General features: G+C 41.2%; 1 protein-coding gene across 1 annotated transcript in view; it reads left to right on the plus strand.

Moving 5' to 3' along the window:
- LONRF2 (LON peptidase N-terminal domain and ring finger 2) overlaps nucleotides 1–15,248 on the plus strand; it is a 33,893-nt gene extending 18,645 nt beyond the window's left edge. Inside the window, exons 4-12 of the mRNA XM_058045300.1 lie at nucleotides 42–203; nucleotides 657–882; nucleotides 2,897–2,993; nucleotides 3,354–3,468; nucleotides 4,696–4,817; nucleotides 5,644–5,802; nucleotides 8,742–8,904; nucleotides 10,860–11,009; nucleotides 11,361–15,248. Coding sequence (XP_057901283.1) covers nucleotides 42–203; nucleotides 657–882; nucleotides 2,897–2,993; nucleotides 3,354–3,468; nucleotides 4,696–4,817; nucleotides 5,644–5,802; nucleotides 8,742–8,904; nucleotides 10,860–11,009; nucleotides 11,361–11,519 — 1,353 coding nt within the window. The 3' untranslated portion in view covers nucleotides 11,520–15,248. The remainder of the gene's footprint in view (nucleotides 1–41; nucleotides 204–656; nucleotides 883–2,896; nucleotides 2,994–3,353; nucleotides 3,469–4,695; nucleotides 4,818–5,643; nucleotides 5,803–8,741; nucleotides 8,905–10,859; nucleotides 11,010–11,360) is intronic.
- The last annotated feature ends 5,876 nt before the right edge of the window (nucleotides 15,249–21,124 follow it).

The following is a 21,124-nucleotide window of genomic DNA, read 5'->3' on the forward strand; positions in this document are numbered from 1 at the left end:
TGTTGTAATTATTATCTTTTTTTTTCTCTCCAATTGACTAGATAATGTGTGAGATGTTTTTCCCAGCCTTTGAAAATGTGCATGATAGTCTAACAGCACCTTTCTCTAGTCGAACATCCCATACAAGATTGAAACCTGCATTTCTGAGTAGCATAAACACACAGTCAGCTGTGGAAGATAACTCTGTTGCTGGGTCCTCAAAGGTAAAGTGTTAAACATAAAAATACCAAAAATAATATATGGATCTTGCTGATCTGTGTGCCATTGTCTTTGTCTGCACCTGAGTAGGCACTTACTTTCATGATAAGCCTGTTCTCTCCATTGCTGTTGGATCTCTTATTGGGATGTACTTCCTCAGAAAATTAAGAGAGTGAACCTTTTTCTTCAGAAAACAATGTGATGCCTTCATGTGGGGGTCAGTTGTGTTAGTGGTTTTTTCTACTGAAGATACTAGTATGATAGGAACATAATTTCTAGAGACAGGAGCTGTAGGGAGAGACATGGCCCTACTTCATGCAATTGGGAAGTGACCTTTGATACAGACCTTTCTCCATTGCTAGGCTCCTTGTGGGAAAAATGATCTATTGCTGATAAAACTAATAGATAAAAGCAAACCAAAATTGTCTCATGCTGTATATAACTTCTTATTTTTCTAGGATACTATGTTCAGGTTAACAAAAACCCCGTCCCAAGAATCTGATGTATTCAGAAGCACTGATTCTTCTGTTACCCATCATGTTCTGGATCTCTACTTTGATGACAACCAGAAGTCTTTGGGAGCTATTCTCTCCAGTTTACCTGGAGTTGGCTTAAAAAGAAAGCTGTCCAATGATATGAGGGATTTGCAGAGTTTGGATGTCCCCAGTAAGATTCTTAAAAAAGGTTTGTGTTATGGCTTAGAAAAGTGATTTCTCTTGCATATACTGGAAAACTGTAAACGATTTTACTCTTCCCTTTTTCATAGGGGTCAATAAAACATTCCCTATAGGAATTGGGGTAATATTTTGTTCTCTGGTGTGTCTGTGTCTGCTCTAACAACCTGTTTACCCTATTCCAGAGCAGTTTAAGTTCACTGACTGAAAACTGTATTTTTCATTCTCAGATGGGCCATTTCCAATGTAATGTGTGGGTAATCCATTTGCACTTAATCTTCTTGTTGGTAGTGCCATTTCCATTTTCTAGGTCTCAGCTATAGCTGAACTTCATTGTCTTTCTATATGATTGAAAGATTAAGTAAGCCCAGAAACTAATCTTTAACTGGCATTAGAAACGGTCACATGCAACTTTACATGAAATTTTCCAAGCAAACAAAGAAGCCTTTTCAAGGGTAATAAGCCCCCACTACCCAGATTTCTGTTACTTGATAGCTGTGCTTAAAATTTGTATGCTTCTCAAGCTTCTAACAAAGACCTCCAGAGTGGCTTTAATACTCAGGGCTAAAAATGCTGAAGGCAATAGTTTACTGAGTAGTGTAATAATTGGTTAACATAGACTTTGAAAATGTTGCTGTGCTGTCATGAATTTTTTCCCTTTATGAAAAAAAACCAAAACTCACACTTCCAGGAGTTTGATTTGTGCCTGAAAATGTTACAGTGTTTTCAAGTACAGCTGTCTGTCTTTGACCTCTACAAAAGATATATATATATATATATATATATGGCCAGTTTCTGATCATGTTATTATGGAGGAAAAAAAACCTGTACTTGCCTGTGAACTGCAGACTTAGTAAATAGATTGTGAAATCTGACCCACCTGAATCTTCACAGGGAAGGCCAGAGATCATGTTTTACCCATAAGCACTAATTTCTGGTGTGTTCTAGGTCCCAGTGCCATGTTACTATTTGCAGAATTAACTCAGCCAGGTTCTTGCAATTACTAAATGCTAACATGTGAGATGTAGGTTAAAGATAGCACTGTTTTTCTTTGTAGGCCACACACCACCTATCCTGTCGGTGCTGGAGATAAACCAGATGCTAAGCATAAGTTACTCTTTAACAAAGCATCCTAGTATTTTAACTTCACATAAAAAGCAGAGCTTTTAAATGATTAAGAATTTGGTTAATAAAAAACATGTGGAAGCAGCAGTCATGGCTCTCCTTCAACTCATCACAAAGATGCAAATTGTGAAAGAAGTTGCAGGATTTTCTTGTTTAAATGTCAACAGAATCTGGAGCTGATAGCTTTTGAGCCTAAATAATGCTGCTGTGAAGTTTGAAGTGCATACCCTTGAAGTTAGTTTAACCCAGAGGTATAAACCACCCCCAAAAATCAGTCTGTGTAGAATTTTAAGTGAAGTGTTTTGCCTCTCTGTTTGCAGATTGTTGAGCTAGTAAAAGCTGTGTTAGCTAATGCAGCTCCAGTAGTCCTTTTAACTTTTAAGCTGTCTGAAATTTGGGATTTCTAGAACAGCCTAGCCTAGAAAAATCTAAGCCTTTTTATATTTGTAAGAAAAATTACCCCTGCTGAGAAATCTATAATAAACAGTGATGAAATATTTTGACTGTGTGTAAACAAATTAAATTCTGGACTTAATGTACTTCAAAACATCTGGCCTGGCTGATGTGGGGGTGGTGATGGGAAAGCAATAGCAGAATATTTTAAAAACTAGCTTAGAAAAACCCACAAAACAATCATTTTTGGAGGAGCAAATAATGGATATTCAGCTCTAAAGTGTATTCTCTGGCCACAGACATCATCCTCTGCTCTCCAAAAGATCTCCTGCCAAAAAATCTAAAACTTAGATGAGGAGGTATGTTTGTTAGAAACAAAGCTTCAGAAAAGAAAAGACAGAAAAGACAAAAATCAGGTTTTTTATGGAAAAGTTAACAGTGCAAAGAACATTGGAAAATACAGTAATGCTTACATCTTTACTATAATAATCTTCTTGACTACTTAGATGGAGATGTTTTACCCGAAAACACCACTGACACTTCAGGTGAAATACCGACAACTCTGGTGGATGCGTCGGACTTTGAGTGTTCCCTCTGCATGAGGTATGACTGTGTTGACCTGGCATTAACATAACAAAGCCTCTCTAGCTTCTGAAAAAAGTTATCATGGTGTAAGAAGAGAAACCTGCCAGAGAATGTCTAAGTCATTATTCTGTTCCTTTTTGCTGAACCTTACATCTGGTGAATCTTTACAGATGTGGTTTTCTCCATTATGTATGCAGTTCTCCATTGTTTACCACTTGTGAAAAGGAAAACCTTTTTTGTATCCTTGGGTAATGCCTGTCACCTGTGCTTTATACAATAGCAGAAAAGAAAGAAAGAGTTAGGACTCTTTGCTCTCCACACATTGGGAATTGTTTTTGTTTCCAGCTTAGCTTTTCTGCTTTATGTTTTCATGTTAAGGTTGTTCTACGAACCTGTTACCACACCCTGTGGACACACCTTTTGCCTCAAATGCCTTGAGCGTTGCCTTGACCATAATCCGCTCTGCCCACTCTGCAAGGAAAAGCTGTCAGAAGTAAGTATGTCCTTGCCCCAATTAACAAAACTGCACAAACTTGTGTTCTTCTGAAAACATCTGTGTGGAGATTTTCTGTGCTCTGCTTGTGAGCTGCATCCAAAGCAGTGTGGCCAGCAGGGTGAGGGGCAGGATTCTGTCCCTCTACTCCTCTCTGGTGAGACCCACCTGGAATGTTGCACCCAGCTCTGGGTCCCCAGCACAGGGGTGCAGCAAGTCCAGAGAAGGGCCATGAATGTGATCTGGGGCTGGAGCACCTCTCCTGTGAAGAAAGGCTGAGAGTTGTGGTTGTTCAGCCTGGTGAGGAGAAGGCTCTGGGAAGACCTGCTCTTGGCCTTACAGTACTTCAAGGGGGTTTGTAAAAAGATAGGGACAGGCATTTTAGTAAAGGGACAATGCTTTTAAAGTGAAAGAGAGTTGATTTAAAGATATTAGATGTAAGTAAGAAATTTTTTACCATGAGGGTGATGAAAAGCTGGAAGAGGTTGCCCACAGAGTTGGCAGATTCTCCATCGCTGGAAACATTACAGGTCATGTTGGATGGGGGGCTCTGAGCAATCTGATCCATTTGAAAATGTCCCTGCTCACTGAAGGGGTTGGACTAGATGACAATTAAAGAACCTTTCCAACCCAAACTTCTATGATTCCTTGAAAGCAGAACAAGACAGTACTGACAACATCAAGCTGTGTACAGACCTCATTTACTCAAGGATATATTTGGGATTCATTGGAATACAGGTGGTTTACCTGGTTCTTAGGGAAATGGAGGCTTCCAGTATCACATCAGGCTCATGCCTGGGGAACCCCTCCATAGCTGTGTTCATACCAAATTTCCTGTTTGAGTGGAAACTGTGGTATGTGAGGAATGGTCACTCCTTGATCAACATTTGTCAGCAGCAGACATAAGGTATCCCATTTGTAGTGCTTCTTGCCAGTAAGCTGACAGCTGTAGATGGAAAAGATGCATGTATCTTTGCAAAAGTGAGGATGGACTGCCTTTTCTTCCTGCTAGTACAGCTTTGCCAAAAAAGGGGATGGGGTTAAAAGGACAGTGGAGTGAACCACACAGGCTGAAGTGGAAGCTTTGGTGCCTGGAAGCTTAAAAGGGTAAGGAATCTGTACAGTCCTAACTAATGTGCACTTGGGCCTCAGGGAAGAATGGGCTGGGAGGAAGAGATGTTACTTGTTGTCTTGTTACCAGACTTAAGAGATGACTGTTCCTTGTAGTTTCTGGCAAGCAGAACTTACAAGAAGACCGTCCTTACAGAAGAGCTGATAGTCCGTTACTTGCCAGAGGAATTATCTGAAAGGAAGAAGGTTTATGATGAAGAAATGAAGGAATTGTCAAAGTAGGCTCTCTTTATATTACTGACAGCTGTTACAAAAAATTCTAAATTCTTCTTCAGTCTAAATTACTGAAGGAGATTAATTTGCTTATGAAAATGCACCAAAGGAATGAATTTGTAAATGAACCTGCCAGATGTTTTGTATTTTTGACGTGTATGTTGCAGATGAACAAGTAACAATGTTCTTGGATGGTGGAGAGGCAAAACAAAATTCTTAAAGATAGTTGCTTTTTCCTATGAAACAACATAATAGCTTCAGAAGTTACAGTGGGGGTTTTCTGGGAGTAGAGTTTAAATTATCAATGGGTTATACTTCAGGTCAGGAAAAGTTCAAGGATCCAGTTTTGTCAGTGACTTGCGAATGTTGTGCTATAACTCAGCTAAGAAGTAAAACAAAACATGCAGTTAATCCTGAAAAAAAAAAAAGTAGATTAATGGCTTTTAAATCAAAGGGGTTTACTGATTCTGGGGATTCTCTGCCATCTTGCTTTGAACATGGCTGGGTCTTAAGTACTTTATTACTGTGAAAAGTTGTCACCAAAATCTTGCCATGTGTATAAGATGTATCACTGTGCATGTTTGTGGGAAATTGGCTGTTTCTTGACTTTTTTCCTTTATGGAAGTAGGTTAGAGGGATTGTTTACTTAATGTACTAAGGAAAAGAGTCCTGAAATATTGTTTGTCTTGTGAAAATTGCAAACCTCAAAGAGATAGGCATTTACAAAGATTGAGTCTAAGGAAGCCATTTGTCTTCTATTAAGGATATATTCTGAATATAGCAGCACCCAGAAAAAAAGGTGATTTTTTTTTTTAAACAATTTTCTTACAGTTTGAATAAAGATGTTCCCATCTTCGTATGCACCATGGCCTTTCCTACCATCCCTTGTCCACTCCATGTCTTTGAACCTCGCTATCGCCTAATGATAAGAAGATGCATGGAAACTGGTACCAAGCAGTTTGGCATGTGCTTAGCTGATGAATTAAAAGGGTAAGGAGATGAGCTGAGAATGTCCTGTTGTTGCAGAGGCTGCTGTGAGCTAATGGAATACTGCAGCACAGTATACTTGTCTCCCCAAACCACTGTGGTTCCTTCCAGTCCTGTATGAACCAATACTAAAGTTGCTTACTTCTTAGTTTTGAACTTTAAACATTCCTTTTTACACAAAGAAGTAATTTTATTACTCCCCTGTTGGTTAATAGCAAGAATGCAACTCATCCTGTTACTACAGACTCCAAAAATAGCATTTAATTGGCTGCGTGTTTGGAAAGCTTGCTGGCCTGTTTGTTCCAGTGAAAACTGACTGTCTGGGTAAGGTTCCCCCTCTGTCTACTCAGTTTAAAAAGAAACAAAACAAAAATAACACAAAACATTCAGACCTCCCATAGCTTTCCTGAAAGAGTGGTATCATTTTAATGAGACAAAGTATACACTTGGCTGAGAAGTCTGTTTTGCTGCTGGATGTTGAATTTGATTGTTTGTCTTTACTGCTGTGTTGCAATGTCTAAACTATCTGCAGTGAGTGAGTTACATTGTCTTTCTATATGATCATACCTTTCATTCATTTCTATGAATTCTGACACTGATGTGTTTCCAGCTCCCTATGCAGAGGCTGACTAGATTAAAGGTCCCTTACAACACAAAGCTATCCTCTGATTCTACTAAAGCCTTCAAGTTTAAGTGTTTATAGATAATGGGGTTTTGAGACCATGCTCATGGGAGAAGCATGAGGTGATCTTGAGAGGTTTGCCTTATGAGATGCAATAGTTGCTGACTTCAGAAGCTGCATAAACAGGCTGTAGAATGGATGATGAACATGGGAATTTTTAGGAACACATCAGACAGACATCCTCAGGAACAACATTTTTGTATGTGATCATCACTGGAGCTGAGAAGGGGTCAGTCATTACTGAGGCTTGGCAGCCTTTCCTTGTCCACTCCATGCTTCTTGGGGGGAGGGAAATGTTATTTTTCTCCCAGACTGGACAGTAAGGTAGCTGTAAGAGTACAGGAGATGCTGCAACTTCCAGTCAGCCGTGGCTGTGCTGCAATGCCATTGGGCATGCTGTCAGTACTGCACTCAGTGGAGTTCAGACTCCAGCAGCAGCTGATGTTCCACAGGCCCTTTCAGGTCTATTATCAATTTTCTGAAAGCGAATACTTGTGAGAGTGAGGACAGAATTACCCTAGGACTTCGGTGATAACTCTCCTTACATCCCTGCAGGCTTGTGGAAGAACCAAATTTATTTGGAATCAGGTACAGTAATACAGAGAGCCATGGCATTACAATCCCCAAAACACAATAATTGGTTTATTAAATAGCATCATGAAGGGTATTTTAAAATTAACAGTATGGTTAGATTTCTAAGTCATGTCTGTTTTGAGTTACTGAAATAATGAAACTTTTTGAGCATGATGACTTAAATAAACAGCTGAAGTGCAGGAAACCTTAATCTGCAGACACCTGCCAAGGCTGTTCCAGCTTCTTACACAAGTAAAGAAGTTCTTCTGTTTATTCAAAATTGCGAAATCAACTTGGGAATACAAGAAGCAGGGAAACTTGTTTTGCCTCATCTGCTGAGACATGGATACATACCTCCCTTTAAAAACACAGTGACAGAGCATGTTTAGTTCATTACCTTCCTCTGGTTTATGTTTCCATTTTAACTTATAATTGGTAAATGAATATAAGCTCTTAATGTTGTCAGCACATTTTATGCCTGTCTCCAGGTGCTTTCTTGTCTCTCTGATTCAGGTCCCCGTCTACCCAAAAGTAACCCCTCTAAGGACAAAAAAGACAAAATCACTTCTGTATTAATTTCAAAATCCAGTATGAATATTACTAAAATCGTTAATTGAAAACAATAGTTATGTAGCTGTTTAAATAGTGTATAGTGTAATATTGCTATAACAAACTAACAGACTTGCTTTTATTAATCAGTCCCGTTGGTAGAGTACCAGGACTTAGCTGTGTGCAGCTCTGCTCCTCCTGCTCTTCCTGATTTTTTCCTGTACACTGGCTGGGAGAGAACAGTTGTTCCCCACCCCTCCCAAACCCATGATTTCTGGTAGAGCAGAAACAGGAGTCATTTCTTCATCACTCCATTGTAAGAAATTACCAAGCCCTAGTAAAACAAGCATTTCCATGATAAACAATTTATCAGACCCTGTAGAGTTTGGTATCTTGAGATTGAGACTAGATAGTGCTTTCTCCTGCTTAACAGTAGGCTGAGTTGTAGACCTGCAAATGTATTGTGGTGAAGAGTCATTGTGCAATCAGCCTCTCTAGTGAAATCACTGCACCACAAAGGTAGAGTTAGGTAAGCTTGATAAAGTAAAAGTTAATTTCGTGCCTGTTTCCAGGGTGTGATTAAAACGCACTACGACTTTCAATATAGTGGGTATAAAAGTGTTTTTTGAAGAGGATATTTTGAGTTTGATTTGACTTTTTTTTTAAAGGAAACAAATGCAAGAAAAGACTTGTTATATGGAAAACTTTTTTCTTCTAAAGCCTGCAGTCTTCTGCTTACACCTTGGAGTAGGGGGATAGCCCTCACAGCCATGCATTTGTTCCTCACTTTCTGTACTTTCCTTACAGTATCTTTACCCGTCTTGTTTTCTTTGCAAACCAGATGAATTTGCCACCAGCAGCTGGCAACTCCCAGCACGAAACATGCTTCATTTAGTTTCCTGTCCTTTTCCAACCCTCCCACCCCATAAACCTGCCCTGCAAATGCTGCTGCCCAGGTCCTCTGAGGGAAGGCAGAAAGGGTGGGGGTTGTGTGGCTTATGTGAAAAAGCAGAAATGTATTGTCACCAAAGCAGAATCCTCTTTCAACTAAGAAATGGTGAATTAGGCCCAGTATTTGTCCTGATGTCTATAAACACTTGTTGATGACTTCCACTTTTATGCCCTTCTGTCATTTCAGATTTGCAGATCATGGCTGTATATTAGAGATCAGGGACGTAAAGTTTTTTCCTGATGGACGCTCAGTTGTTGATACAGTTGGTGTCCGTCGTTTTAGGGTCTTAAGCCATGGCCAGCGAGATGGATATAACACAGCAAACATCGAGTATCTTGAAGATAAAAAGGTGATCTATGGTGCAAAGTTATTCATACCCATGTATTGCTGGATTCACTTAAATAGCCTTTCCTTGTTGCATTTCAAGCTAGCTGTGCATTATTTTTAAGCCAATATCATTACAAATTCACTAAAGCTCTGTTTTAAAAACCATGGAACAAACTTTGTATCTTCTTTCCCTTTCTTCCTTTCTTCCCTTATAATTATCTCTGCTTAAAGTGTTACACTCTTTTCATGGATCTCAAAGTAGCTTCCAGGATGCTGAGGTCATGGTGTGTAGGTGAGGTCAGAGTGACATTTTAAAACTGGTACAGAATTTAAAGCCTTCTAAAAGCACATGCTCCTGTTGGTAGAGAACTGCGTGTTCTTTTGCACTGAACAGACAGTTGGCACACTTCATATGTCCTCCAAGTTCTCATTTACAGAACAGGTCCTCAGGTAAATGTGGGAGTCTGCTCTTAAAATGAGTTCTTAGGGACACGTAGTTAACCATACCCTGTACAAGCATCCATTAGAGCTGACTGAGAAGAGAGAAATGCAGAGAGGGAAGTAGATTTTAAAAGCAAGTCCTCTTAGCAAAGCTGCTTCAAGGCAGGTGTTGGTGATAGGTGTTGACCAAAAGTTGAATTTTTGGCCATGCTTTCTGGATCATCTTTAGGCTATGTCTATAATACCTTGGTAGCTGTTAACATGGAGCTTAGCAGTAATCTCCTGCTGATTGATGAAGTCAGTTCTGTCATACAGCTCTAGAGTACTCTCACAGTTGAAGTGAAAGTCTGTAAAGCCTTAGCAGTGCTGTTTAACCTGTGTGGGGTGATGCAGTTGTTTGCTAGGGCAGGAAAGGTTGAGCTCATGGAGGTGCCTCTGCCTGTGAAAGGCTGGAATAGGCAATCTGTTCAGAGTGAGGGTTGTGCTCTGTTTAAGTCCCTAGTGAAGAGTAGTGGAACTCAGGTGTGCAGGCATTGTTTATAGATGGTGCCAGAGATCCACCTCTTCATAATTAGAGTGAGATTCACCTTGTCTCACAGTGGAGACTGGTGTCTGTTCAGTGCCCTACATCCATATGTCTGATGGTCAAAAATCTTAGTCCAAAGCTACCTGTTTGATATGCTCTGAAATACTTATCTTAAGATGAGATTAATTGTTCTCTAGAACTGCTTCTCCTTAATTGTGAAGGGCGTCTAGAGCAGGTGGATCAGATGTGTACCTGAGTGGGTAGCATAAGGGAAATCACCTATGTGATGTGCACATGTTAAAGGGGGAAAAAACCCCCAAAAAAATCCAGAATCAAAACCCCCAAAAAACCCCACAAATCACCAATTTGTAGTGGTTTTTGCTTATGCTTTTTCTTTTTTTTTCCCTAATAGCTAATAGTAGGCCTGTGCAACTAAAACACTCTGCTTCAATAGGGTGTTTCTTCATGACTGTTTCTGGTATTGGGAAAGCATCACTTTCCCTGCTTCCTGCCTGCTCGGGTGTCTACCCTCCTCCTTCTCCTTGGCTGTCCTACCATGGCCTTACCACTTCTATAAAATAGTGCTGGTCTCTGAAGTGCTGTAGCCCCCTGTCTCTGTGCTCGGTGGCAGTAGCGTTTGTTTTGTTTTGCCAGATGATGTACCACTGTCCAGAGGTCATTCTGTGACAGGGACTCGAGGCTGTGGGTTTGAGATTATAAATATGTCCCAGGGTTAGAGAGCATATTCTTCTATTATGCCAGCATTTAGGAATGGATACTAGTGAGGCAGATACTGTTCCAAGAAATATCACTTCAGCACACCTAGGGGAGGGTAAAAAGCCTCCAGCATCACAGGTTTGAAATCTGAGACTTAGGCACAGTTGGTTTACATAAGGACATTTGAACAGCTGTAGTCACTGCATTATTTTGCTTCGTTTGCTTCTGGGGAAGCATATGGACTCCATGGTATCAAACCTGTTTTGTTCCATCTCCCTTCTTTTAACAACAAGGTTGAAGGACCCGAGTATGAAGAACTTGTCCGCCTTCATGATTCAGTCTATGATCAAGCTGTTGCCTGGTTCACTTCACTTAAAGACAATATGAAAGTGCAAATTCTCAATCATTTTGGATCTATGCCAGGAAAAGAACCAGAGCCACAGGTAATAACACCTGCCTACTTATGCAGCCTTATCCTACACGTAATTTTAACACTAGACTGTTTTCTGACAAATTGTTGCTGTGGTTTATAGACTCTTTATTCTAGACTCTTATTTACCCAATTTTGGTCTGTTGGCATGAAGCATGGTAAACAATATACCTGTGTAATTTGGTAGCTGAAGAGATAAATCTTAATGGTGTATAAGGTAAAGAGAACACCTGCAAATAAGTGTTCACTTCTTCCTTGTTTTGTGGTGACTTTCTTAGCAAATAGAAAGTGAGGAGGATGGTTATGTTCTTCATGGGGCTGGGCTGGTGAATACATAACTGCATGTTTTTCCATCCTTTTGCAGAGCAACCCCAGTGGTCCTGCCTGGTACTGGTGGCTCTTGGCAGTGTTGCCTCTGGAAAACAGAGCTCAGCTGGCTATACTGGCTATGACCTCCCTGAAGGATCGTCTCATCGCCATCCGGCGCGTACTGATATTTGTGACTCGCAAAAGACCCAGATAACATGGACTTGTGTTGTGAGTGGGCACCAAAAACATCTCATGACAGGTTGTTCTGGGGGAGGGCAAAAGTGGAGGGGTTGTTTTTTGTATTTTTTAAAGATTCCTTCGAGAAGGAACAGCCCTTTCTGACTGCGTCCTGCATCCATCGATTGCATTGGTTTTTTACCTGTGTATTCACCAAACCTTGCACACTCTCCTGTTGTCCTGGTGAAAATGGAGCCTCTGCAGAGCTGTGCTACATTTAGAATGTAGCTGATGGATGTGGATATTTGCTTCATAGTACTTTGATAGAATTGATGTTTCTAGCCAAGAGAGTTAAGTACTAGAGTAGTGCCATTGGCCTGCATGTGGCCTGAATTTTCACTCAGTAGGAAGAGGAAACTGGACAGTGGATTGAAGAGGTGTTTCCTAGACTTTCTTGAAGGTAGTGAACAGAAGAGGAGTTACGCTGCCCAGCAGAAGTATGCACAAGGACTATAACCAACAGTACTCTCTGTTAGTGAATTGGAAAGCAGTCTGTCGTACACCCACATCTCCCACTCTCCCTCTCTCTCTCTTCAGCAAATAACAGTTTGAGGGAAAAAACAGGTGAAACCATTTGTAGTCAAGGCATCTGAGGATGTTTATCTGAAAGAATAATAGCTACTGAATAAGCACACTATTTGGTAGCCTTAGGTAATCCCTCCTTTGTGATTTACATGTTGTAGCAGAATAAGTATATACAAAATGTTTGGAAATACATACTTAGGTTTCTTTAAAGAGAAAACCCAAAGTAATCCTAGCCAGTCTTACTGCTAAATTCAAACCTAGCCACTCACTAAAGTATAATAAACACTGCTGTGAAATAATGATTTCACCCCAAGTACGAGGGAGGCATGCTGCAGTTTACTCTGAACACCTGCTCTGCCAGTGGAACCAGCGAGGATGAAAAGTGGGGAGGTTTCCATCTCCCTCCTTCCTGCAGTGTCATGCTGACCTCCTGTTACCTTGGGGTGGTCTCTACTGAACGTGTTTCAAACCGAAAGTATTGTAGTTTAGTACCAGTTGCTGTATGTGATGGAAATCAGCCCACAGTAACGCCATGAAAGGAGTCACAAACCGAACCTATAAAGGCACGTCTCAATGCAAGCTTCAGTCAGGTGTTAAACTTCATTTGTCTCTTTGATTATTTTTTTATGTATTGTTTTGTTAATATCTAACTTTGATAGCTGTTAAATTGATCGCTTGTCAGTCAAATGATCAACATATGCTCAACTGCCAATGAAATAACTCAGTGTTACCAATTCAATTGGCATCGTTTCGTATAACTAGAACTGATACTACCAACAGGGAAAAAAAGTTGACTTGAATCTCCATGTGCTGCAAGCATAGCAAGACCAATGTAAAGACTTGTTCATGTGCAGAAGTCTGGTAAGAAGAAATGGCTGCTTACCTAAATGGTCAAAGTGCCTGGTTTCTTTTTTAGTTCTTTTCTCCTTATTTGTCAATGAAGAGGTATTTAAACTTTTTTTTTTCCACTTTGTACATGAATTCTGGAAGAAAACTGCATTAAAACGCAGTGATTGGGATATATTACCTGCTCTCTTTGGGTATTGTAATTATAACCTCTGTGGTCTGGGAAACAAGAATTCCGTTTTTTTTCCTTTCAGCAAACGGCTACCACAAATGGTTTCTGTAACATACCCTGAATGTACTGTAACTGCCTCTACCTTGAACACGCCTTTTCTATTTAAGTGGTTTGTAAGTGTATTCTCTGAATTGTGAAGTGCATAATGTACAACCAATGATGTCATAACCTCTACAGTAGCCTTCTGCAAGTTCTGCTACCACCACCAAAATACTCAAAATTCAAGTTGAATGCATTTCCTCCAGGATTTGAAGATGATGAAGAGGAATTCACTGAAGTATAAGGAATTGTTGTGTTTGTGGGGAGGAAATGTCAGAGGTCAGTAGGTCTTCAGCCGACTGTCAGCTGAGCTACTGAAGGGTGATTTCACAAACTAATTCTTGGACCAGAAGATGGACTGTATTTGATCTTGCAATCCTTTCTGTTTAGCTTCCTGTTCTTCCCATTCCTTTCCATGCTGTGGATTTCTTCAAGACTCATTAATCTTGCTTGTTTGTGTGTCTGGCCTAGTTTTGAGTGTTACTAGTTTAGCTGGAAGAGGATGCTGATGGTATTTGTATATTGCTGGTCCCTGATCTTATATGTGCTTAATTTTACAGATAGGAGTGCATTTAAGAAAAAAAAAAATATCAAGGTGCTAGTTAGTGTCTTCTTAGCTTTGCCTCAGTAAATGTTAATGTTAATATTCTCTGCAAAAGTGATTTTTTCAAGATATCTACTTTTGAGGTACTTCTGACAGAAAACCCTATGAAATGAGAGGTTGTTTACTGCTGTTCTGTAATGTGTAAAGACATTCTACATGGGAAATGACATTGCTGTGTTCATGAAGGCCTGCATAGTTAATAGAGTGATTGTTACTGAAAAGAAAGCTGAACTGTAGAGGGATTTTTTTTTAGTCAAGGTTTAAAGCAGTTTGTGAATATTTCAGTGGCTGATGTTTTGGATAAAGGATAACAACAAAGGAATTGTCTGTGTATGGATGCAAATAATAATATTAGCAGCCCAAAGCTGACATTTCTTCCAAAACATTGAATGCTGATCAAATAGCAAAGCTTTAATAAATAGATAAAATCACCACTGCCCTGTGGTACTTGCTTTTTAAGGGGAAGTACCAGTTTCATTTTTACCAAATCACCTCTGCCATATAATATCTGCAGCATCCAGTAGTACCTCATGGGAAAAGCTGTCTCGTTGCTCTCTAGAGGAAATGTCCACGTTACAGCCAGTCTGTGCTTAGGTGTAACTTGTTGCCAAGGTACATGTGGAAGCATTGGAGCTGAGCTCCTGGAAGAGATAGACAGGATTTGTTGCCTTTCTAGCTCATTACACTTTTCTTGCTTGCTGTCCAAGCAAGGATGCTGGGATATATGATGAGTCTTTTCACTGTGGTGAATGTGGCCCTTCTTTATACATCATAAAGAGGCCAAAAAGAAAAAAAAATCCCTCTACCTCTACACCTGTTGTTCACCTGTAAAATTTCAAGCTACAAAATGATATATATATATTTTAACCTTTTTTGTCTTTCAGAAGCATACTAATTGTTTGCCACTGAGGCCTTTTATCTACTGTATTTTAATATGTTCATTTGATAGTCATCGAGATCTCTTTGTACTTCTAACCTGTAGAACTTGTCATGTTTCTTACTGCTCCTTTTTCCTTCTTCTCCAGTCCACTTTTAAATTGATAAATAGAAAGCTGTACACTCTATTCCTGTTACATTTTACACTAGTGGAACTGGTATTTTGGTAGCGCCTTAATTTTGCAGTTGTGAAATGATTGTATCAACTCTTATCTGGGGCTTCTGACCAGATGTAAATGAGTATGTTTAATGTAGATAAACTTGAAACCATTTTTTACTGTTTTAAAGCTAGAAATGAAATGGAGTGTGTACATATGTATAAATATAAATTATTAATCTGCACCTTTTTGTATCTAGTAAATACAGGAGAAGTTCATGTTCTAACCACATTTGGCACTTCTTGTTGCATAAACAAAGCCAAAACTTTTTTTAAAAATTGCAGTGTTCATTTCATGTGTATTTGCAATATTCATGGGAAATGTGTTTAATTTATGTGATATTTGGAATAAACCAGGTTGAATTTATGCGAGTGTGAGTTCATGGGGAAAGCTTTATCACTGTGAGGACTGAGAGCTAGAGCTGAGGTGAATGGTCTGAATGAAACAAGCCACTGATGTGCTGCTGTCAGAAGAGGGGTGATAGTTTGGTTTTCCTGACAGGAGCCCAAGGGCTGACACTTGGTCTGATGAGGCTTTAGGAAGCAGATGGATCCCAGAAGCCGTAGTTAGATGTTGGGGTTCATGAGTTTGTGGCAATTGTTCCAGCCCCTGTGCAAGGAACTGGGGAGACTGCCGGGGTTGTGGCACAGTAGGGTTTGCTGGAAACCCAGGGCAGACTGTGGCACTGGGTGGGAATATTGGGGTGGATTTGAAGGAGCATTGGAGGACTTGAGCCCTCAGCAAGGACTGGGATGGAGGAAGCGAACCTTCAGCTTCCTCAGGAGTGGGTTGTGACAAAGATGGGGTATGATCATGAAGTGGACTCTTCCTTTTGTAGCTTATTGGATTATTTTGTAGCCCTAAGCACAACCTGACTGTCCCCAGTAAACTAAGCTAAAAAAATACATAGTTACAGTGAAGAACAACAAATGCTTTATTGTCTTAAGCCCAGTGAAATAAAATACCTTCAGGGTGCTGTGAGGGAGGCAGTGTTCCAGAACAAGGCAACTGGACATGGCTAGCAGCAGCGTATCAGGGGCTGGGACACTGGCAGCAGCAAAACTTTGATCCTTGTGGATTCCTTCCAACTCAGGATATTCTCTTCTAAAACAGTTATGTGAAGGCAAACGCCAAGCCAGATTGTGGAAAGCACATCATGTTCCTGAGTTACATCTTCCTCCAGCTAAGCTGTGAGCAAAACTGCTGTGAGGCATTTTTGTAAATACTATAGCATGATTTTTTTTCTTTTTGGCGTTGGATTGACTGACCCTTGTGTTCGTATGCACTGAATGAGCATACAAACATCAGTTACAGGACTGCTCTTCTAGGTTGCAAGTGTATGTGGGAGTGTCTGTAAATGCTGCTTGAGTTGCTTCAATACCCTGGACAACAGCTTTTTGAAACAACATTCCTTTCACTGAAGAAAGGAGGTTATCAAGGTTTCCTTTTTATTAGCCAGATCCTCGTGCTCCTTGAGACTTGAGAAGAATAAAGGTAAAGTAACTGCATGATGTTAGTAAATAGCTTTTTTTTCCCCTTATTCTGCATGTCCTTTGCTAATAGATAGATACCAAGCCCTGGAAAGGCAGCATCTCAGACTATGCCTGCTTCCCTGAGCAATGCCATTCTTAGAGTGTGGAAACCTTAGTGGTTTGTTGTCTTGCATCAGTAATGAAACCAGGAACCAAAAATAATGCTGCTTAATTCTGTCCAACAGCACTTGCTTGAAGCTGTTACCTATTGAATAATAGAATAAGAAGGATCAGGAGAAAATCTGATACTATCAGGTGCAAAAAAGAATAAAAAGAAAGTGAATCCATGCCAGCACTTTGCTCAGTTCCTCTAATGACTGTGCCTACTACACTTGCAGCTAAAAGACAAACATGTTTTCCATTGCATTTACATTACATGGTAGGAACAAGTTGTTTCTAAATTGAGATGAATATCACTTGCTGACAACTTTTATAGCTCTGTTCTGCCATATGTGGGGTTCTGCCTTGTCTGCTAAATTTGGGACTTCATGCATCCATGGAAGAAATGTCTTCACTTGTAAATGTTGCTTACGTTTTTTCTCATAAACATCTGCTGCTCTTTTTGTGCAACAGCCATATTGGAGCCTTGCTCCCGGGAGGACCTGGATTTTGAGCACTGTAGGTTTTGTTGGGCTCAGGCTAGTTAACCTTACCACAGACAAAGTTACAGAAACAGCTCTGGTCCCCTTTTCTCTACCCAGTGTGCTCCAAAGGTAGAGCTGCTCTTTTAAAGTTATAGGCCTGTGTCCTTGCAAATCTGAGGATGGCATGTTGAGAATGGTAAACAGCAAGTGACCAAAAGCATAATCTGTCTTTACTATAGCAAAAGCCAAAGGGAGGCACCTCTCTGTAGCCCCCTCAGCCCATCAACCTGTTCACAACATCATAAAATCCTCCTAGTCTCAGTTCAGCTCACAAAGCCCTCAGTGGACCCACTACCCATCATCCTGAATCTTGCCTGTGATTCTCTGCCCCTTCTCATCACAACATCTTGTTCTTCCCTTGCTGACCCACTGGCTTTCTTTTCAAGGGAGAAAAGAGAAAAAGTAAATAATCCAAAATCCCAGGAAGGTTTTGCTGACTGGTGGCTTCAGTTAAAGCACCAGTGATGGTGTATGTTACAGAAAACAGCTCTTCTATTAAGAGATGTACCAAAACTGTCAAGATAAATTTGCTTTCTGCCAATTAGAGCCTAAGCTGCACCTGGTGCATTGCTGAAGGGTGACTTCATTCCTGATACCTTCATGCATCTGCCTGGAGCCCTGCCCATACTTAGAGAAACACTGTAGAAAGGACATTGTTCTCTACAGGCACATCAAGAAGAGGTGCTTCTTTATGTGGAGCACTCTCAGATCAATTTTTTAAGTAAATCTGTGAAGCCTTATGTTGTAGACCCAAAGTTCATTTGCCAATGGAAACCAAGATTCAAATAGAGATATTCAAAGAAAACAGAAGTTACTTACCCAGAACCAGAAATCACCTGGTTCTTTCTTTCCCTGGTCTCTACTGGAAGTGGAGGGCAGGAGGGCACGTGAGGGAACATCCAAACCTCAGGCACTGAGCCTGTGGTGGGACCAGAGTCAATTCTGGAGGAAAAGTGAATGCTGAAATACCCAGCCTGGTTTGCTTAAGGTGCAGTGTTCCCAAACCTCGTGTGTACTAGTGGAAAAACTGATGGGAAGATAGGAAGTTACTTAAGAGTAAGTTTTTATTCTCCCTTGCTCACTGCTCTTATGAATCGACTCTGTCCCCACATCAGGTTTACCTACAAAGCTCAAGATTAAGCTCATTTGCACCCAGGCAGAGTAAAACCTCCATAAGAATTGGACCAGTTTCCAAGTAGTCTTATGTTCTTTCTCAATATTGAATACTAGCAGACACTTGGAAAGTACAAGAAATTCTTGAATGGGAAAAATTAAAAGAATCTGGCAAGATGTTTGTCCCAAGTCCCTCAATTTGATTTTTCTACACATCCTGGAAAAATTTCGTTTTCCAAATTTATATATAGAATTTGAGGGATGCTCTGAGTTTGAGCAAGTAATGTGGCATAATCATGGCATTCATAAAAAACAATAGATTCCCTCTATAATTCTGCAATATTGTGACCTTGGTAACACAGTGTATCAATTCCTCAGATTAATTGTGCATAAAGATCTTCCATTTTCCCTCATTTTGGATTGTTTTGTCTAGGCTCAGAGCTTCTGTTATTTCTGGTATGTTTTGTTTTGCTTAGAGAGGCCCAAATCGATCACACTTTCCTAAGTAAAGGAACTGTACAAAAAATGTGCCTCCCACTCTTCACACGCTGAACTGTTTTGTTTGCTGTGTAGACAGTTACAAGGTTGTGTTCAGAACTCTTTATCTGAATCACGAGCTTCTCATTTCACAGAGGTGCCTCCTTACCAGATGGTGCTTTCAAGAAAGTAATTTTCTTGTTTACTTTGCAGCAATTGACTCTGCCTAAGTGCTGGCTTTGGCCAGTTATTTTCAAATATTTTCAGTACGTGCTAATTCTGCAGCACAGAAGCTTTTTCATTTTATTGTTGAGAGCAGTAAGAGGTAATTCCTCTTGGAGAACATGTCTCCTAAAGCATTGGTAAGAGTTGATGTTCTTCCAGTTGTAAGACAGTCTGAGTTTACATCCTTTTTTTAGCAGCAATATGTGTTCCTCTTTAGACAGACAGCTGCTGATTGCAGTTTGCCTTTTGCTCAGCACTCTGTTCCTTCTGGGTCTGGTGCTGGAAAATCTCTTGGCACAGAGGAGTTAAATATTTCTGAGCTCTTGCTTGAGTCATCTGTCCCCGGGTGGGGAGTGGGTTTGTAGCAAGCACGTCCTGCTCTGGAGCTGCTCCTGGAGCAGGAGCAGGGCTCACGTCCCTCATGCACCGCCCGGCAGAGCCAAGGCAGCGGCGCTGCAAGTCCCAACCAGCTGGGCAGGAGCACCAATGGCACTGTCCTTTGCCTCCGTGCATTCCAGGTGGAAAAGGGAATACAGGGAAAGCAGGGGTGGTTTTGGCTCTGCTCTGTTCATAAGCTGCGTGTGAGATTGTTCTCTGGCACAGGCACTGCTTGGCACAGAAGAGATGTGTGTGGCCGCAGTGTGAAATTCTCTTTCCCACCCAAAATGTGCAGCTTCACACAAACCTGTTGGGGATGGCTCCTGAACTGGACAAATTTGAGGAGCTGGGGAGGAAGAGGGTGTAACATTATCTGGAGCCCAGAGAAATGCTAGTACTTCATCACACGGACTCTAGCACTGAGGAGACTTCCTCAGCCAGATGTGACGTCTGTGTGTTCCAGAGCCCTCAGTACATCTCACACCTTTATTTTTTATGGCACTGTTATGAACCCATACACTTTTTTGTCAAGGATCTCCACAGGCTGACTGGAGGGTGTGTAAAGGACTGCTTTTCAGTTTGGACCAGGCTATTACTAGCTGCCCTTTGCACTCCCTAACTCTGGCATTGGCAGATTGGAGGTAAACAATAGGGACTTGGTCTTTGGGGGGCTCAGGTGGGTGAGGATGGGCTAGTGAGGGCAGATTTTTGGAAAAAGCCATGGGCAGGTGGCCTCAACATCTCATAATTTTTGGATTTGGACTGGAAACAGAGTTGACTACACAGATGTTTCAACTGTTGCTGAGCTGTGCCTACACAGAGTCAGGGCCTTTTCTGCTCCCCACTCCACCAATGAACAGGCTGGGGGTGCACAAGGGGCTGGAAGGGGACACAGCCAGGAGAGCTGACCCCAACGCACCAAAGGGATGCCCTACACCCTATGGACTCAGGATATAAAGCTGGGGGGGGAAGGAGAACAGGGGGAAGCTCAGAGTGATGGCATTTGTCTTACCAAGTCACCATTATGTGTGATGGGGCCCTGCTTTTCTAGAGCTGACTGAACACCTTGTCTGTGGGAAGGGGTGAAAGAATTCCTTCCTTCACTTTGCTGATATGTGTGGCTTTTACTTTACCTGTTGAACTGTCTTTATCTGAAGCCAGCATTTTTTCCCCTCATACCCTCCCAATTCTTGCCCTTATCCCACCAGGGAGAAGGCAGTGAGTGGCTGTGTGGTGCTTCACTGCTGTCTGGGGTTGAGCCATGTTATACAACATGCACACAAATCCTTTATTTTGGTTACCACTGGTTACCCAACTCCCCTCATTGCATAACGTCCGACAGGAGCACCAGGTGACTTGTCACCCTATCTCCTCTCACCTCCACTCACCTCTTGGCTCCTGCTCAGGCTGAAAGGCAGCTGCCTGTGCTGCTCTGAGCCAGCCCAAGGGCTGCACCCTCACCCTAACCTTGTCTTGTCAAGAACTCTGTTCTTGACAATAACTTGATGCCTTCAGGGCTGTACAGATGTAAGTATTTTTCCTAGGCACATTTACATGTCCTGCACCCCTCTGGGAGTTTTTAGTATAATGTTTGTACTTTGGAAAATGAGTATCTTTACTCCTGGGAGCCAGGAGTTCCCTGCATGTTCCCAGAAGAAGCTTAGGAAGAGCCCTATGAGCCTGTTTGCATCCACACATCCTGCTCAGAGAAACTTGGTTCCTGATTTCTTCTGGAAAGAGGCACTGAGACTCCTCCTTAATGCCTCATTTCTCTTGCTAAATTTTTAGACAGAAAACCCTTCCTGGGTGCAAGGTTGTGCCTCTGTTGTCAGCCACACCAGTGCAAGATGACTGAAACCAGCTACCTCTCCCA

Source organism: Melospiza georgiana, chromosome 2 (genome assembly GCF_028018845.1).
Source record: "Melospiza georgiana isolate bMelGeo1 chromosome 2, bMelGeo1.pri, whole genome shotgun sequence".
NCBI lineage: Eukaryota > Metazoa > Chordata > Aves > Passeriformes > Passerellidae > Melospiza > Melospiza georgiana.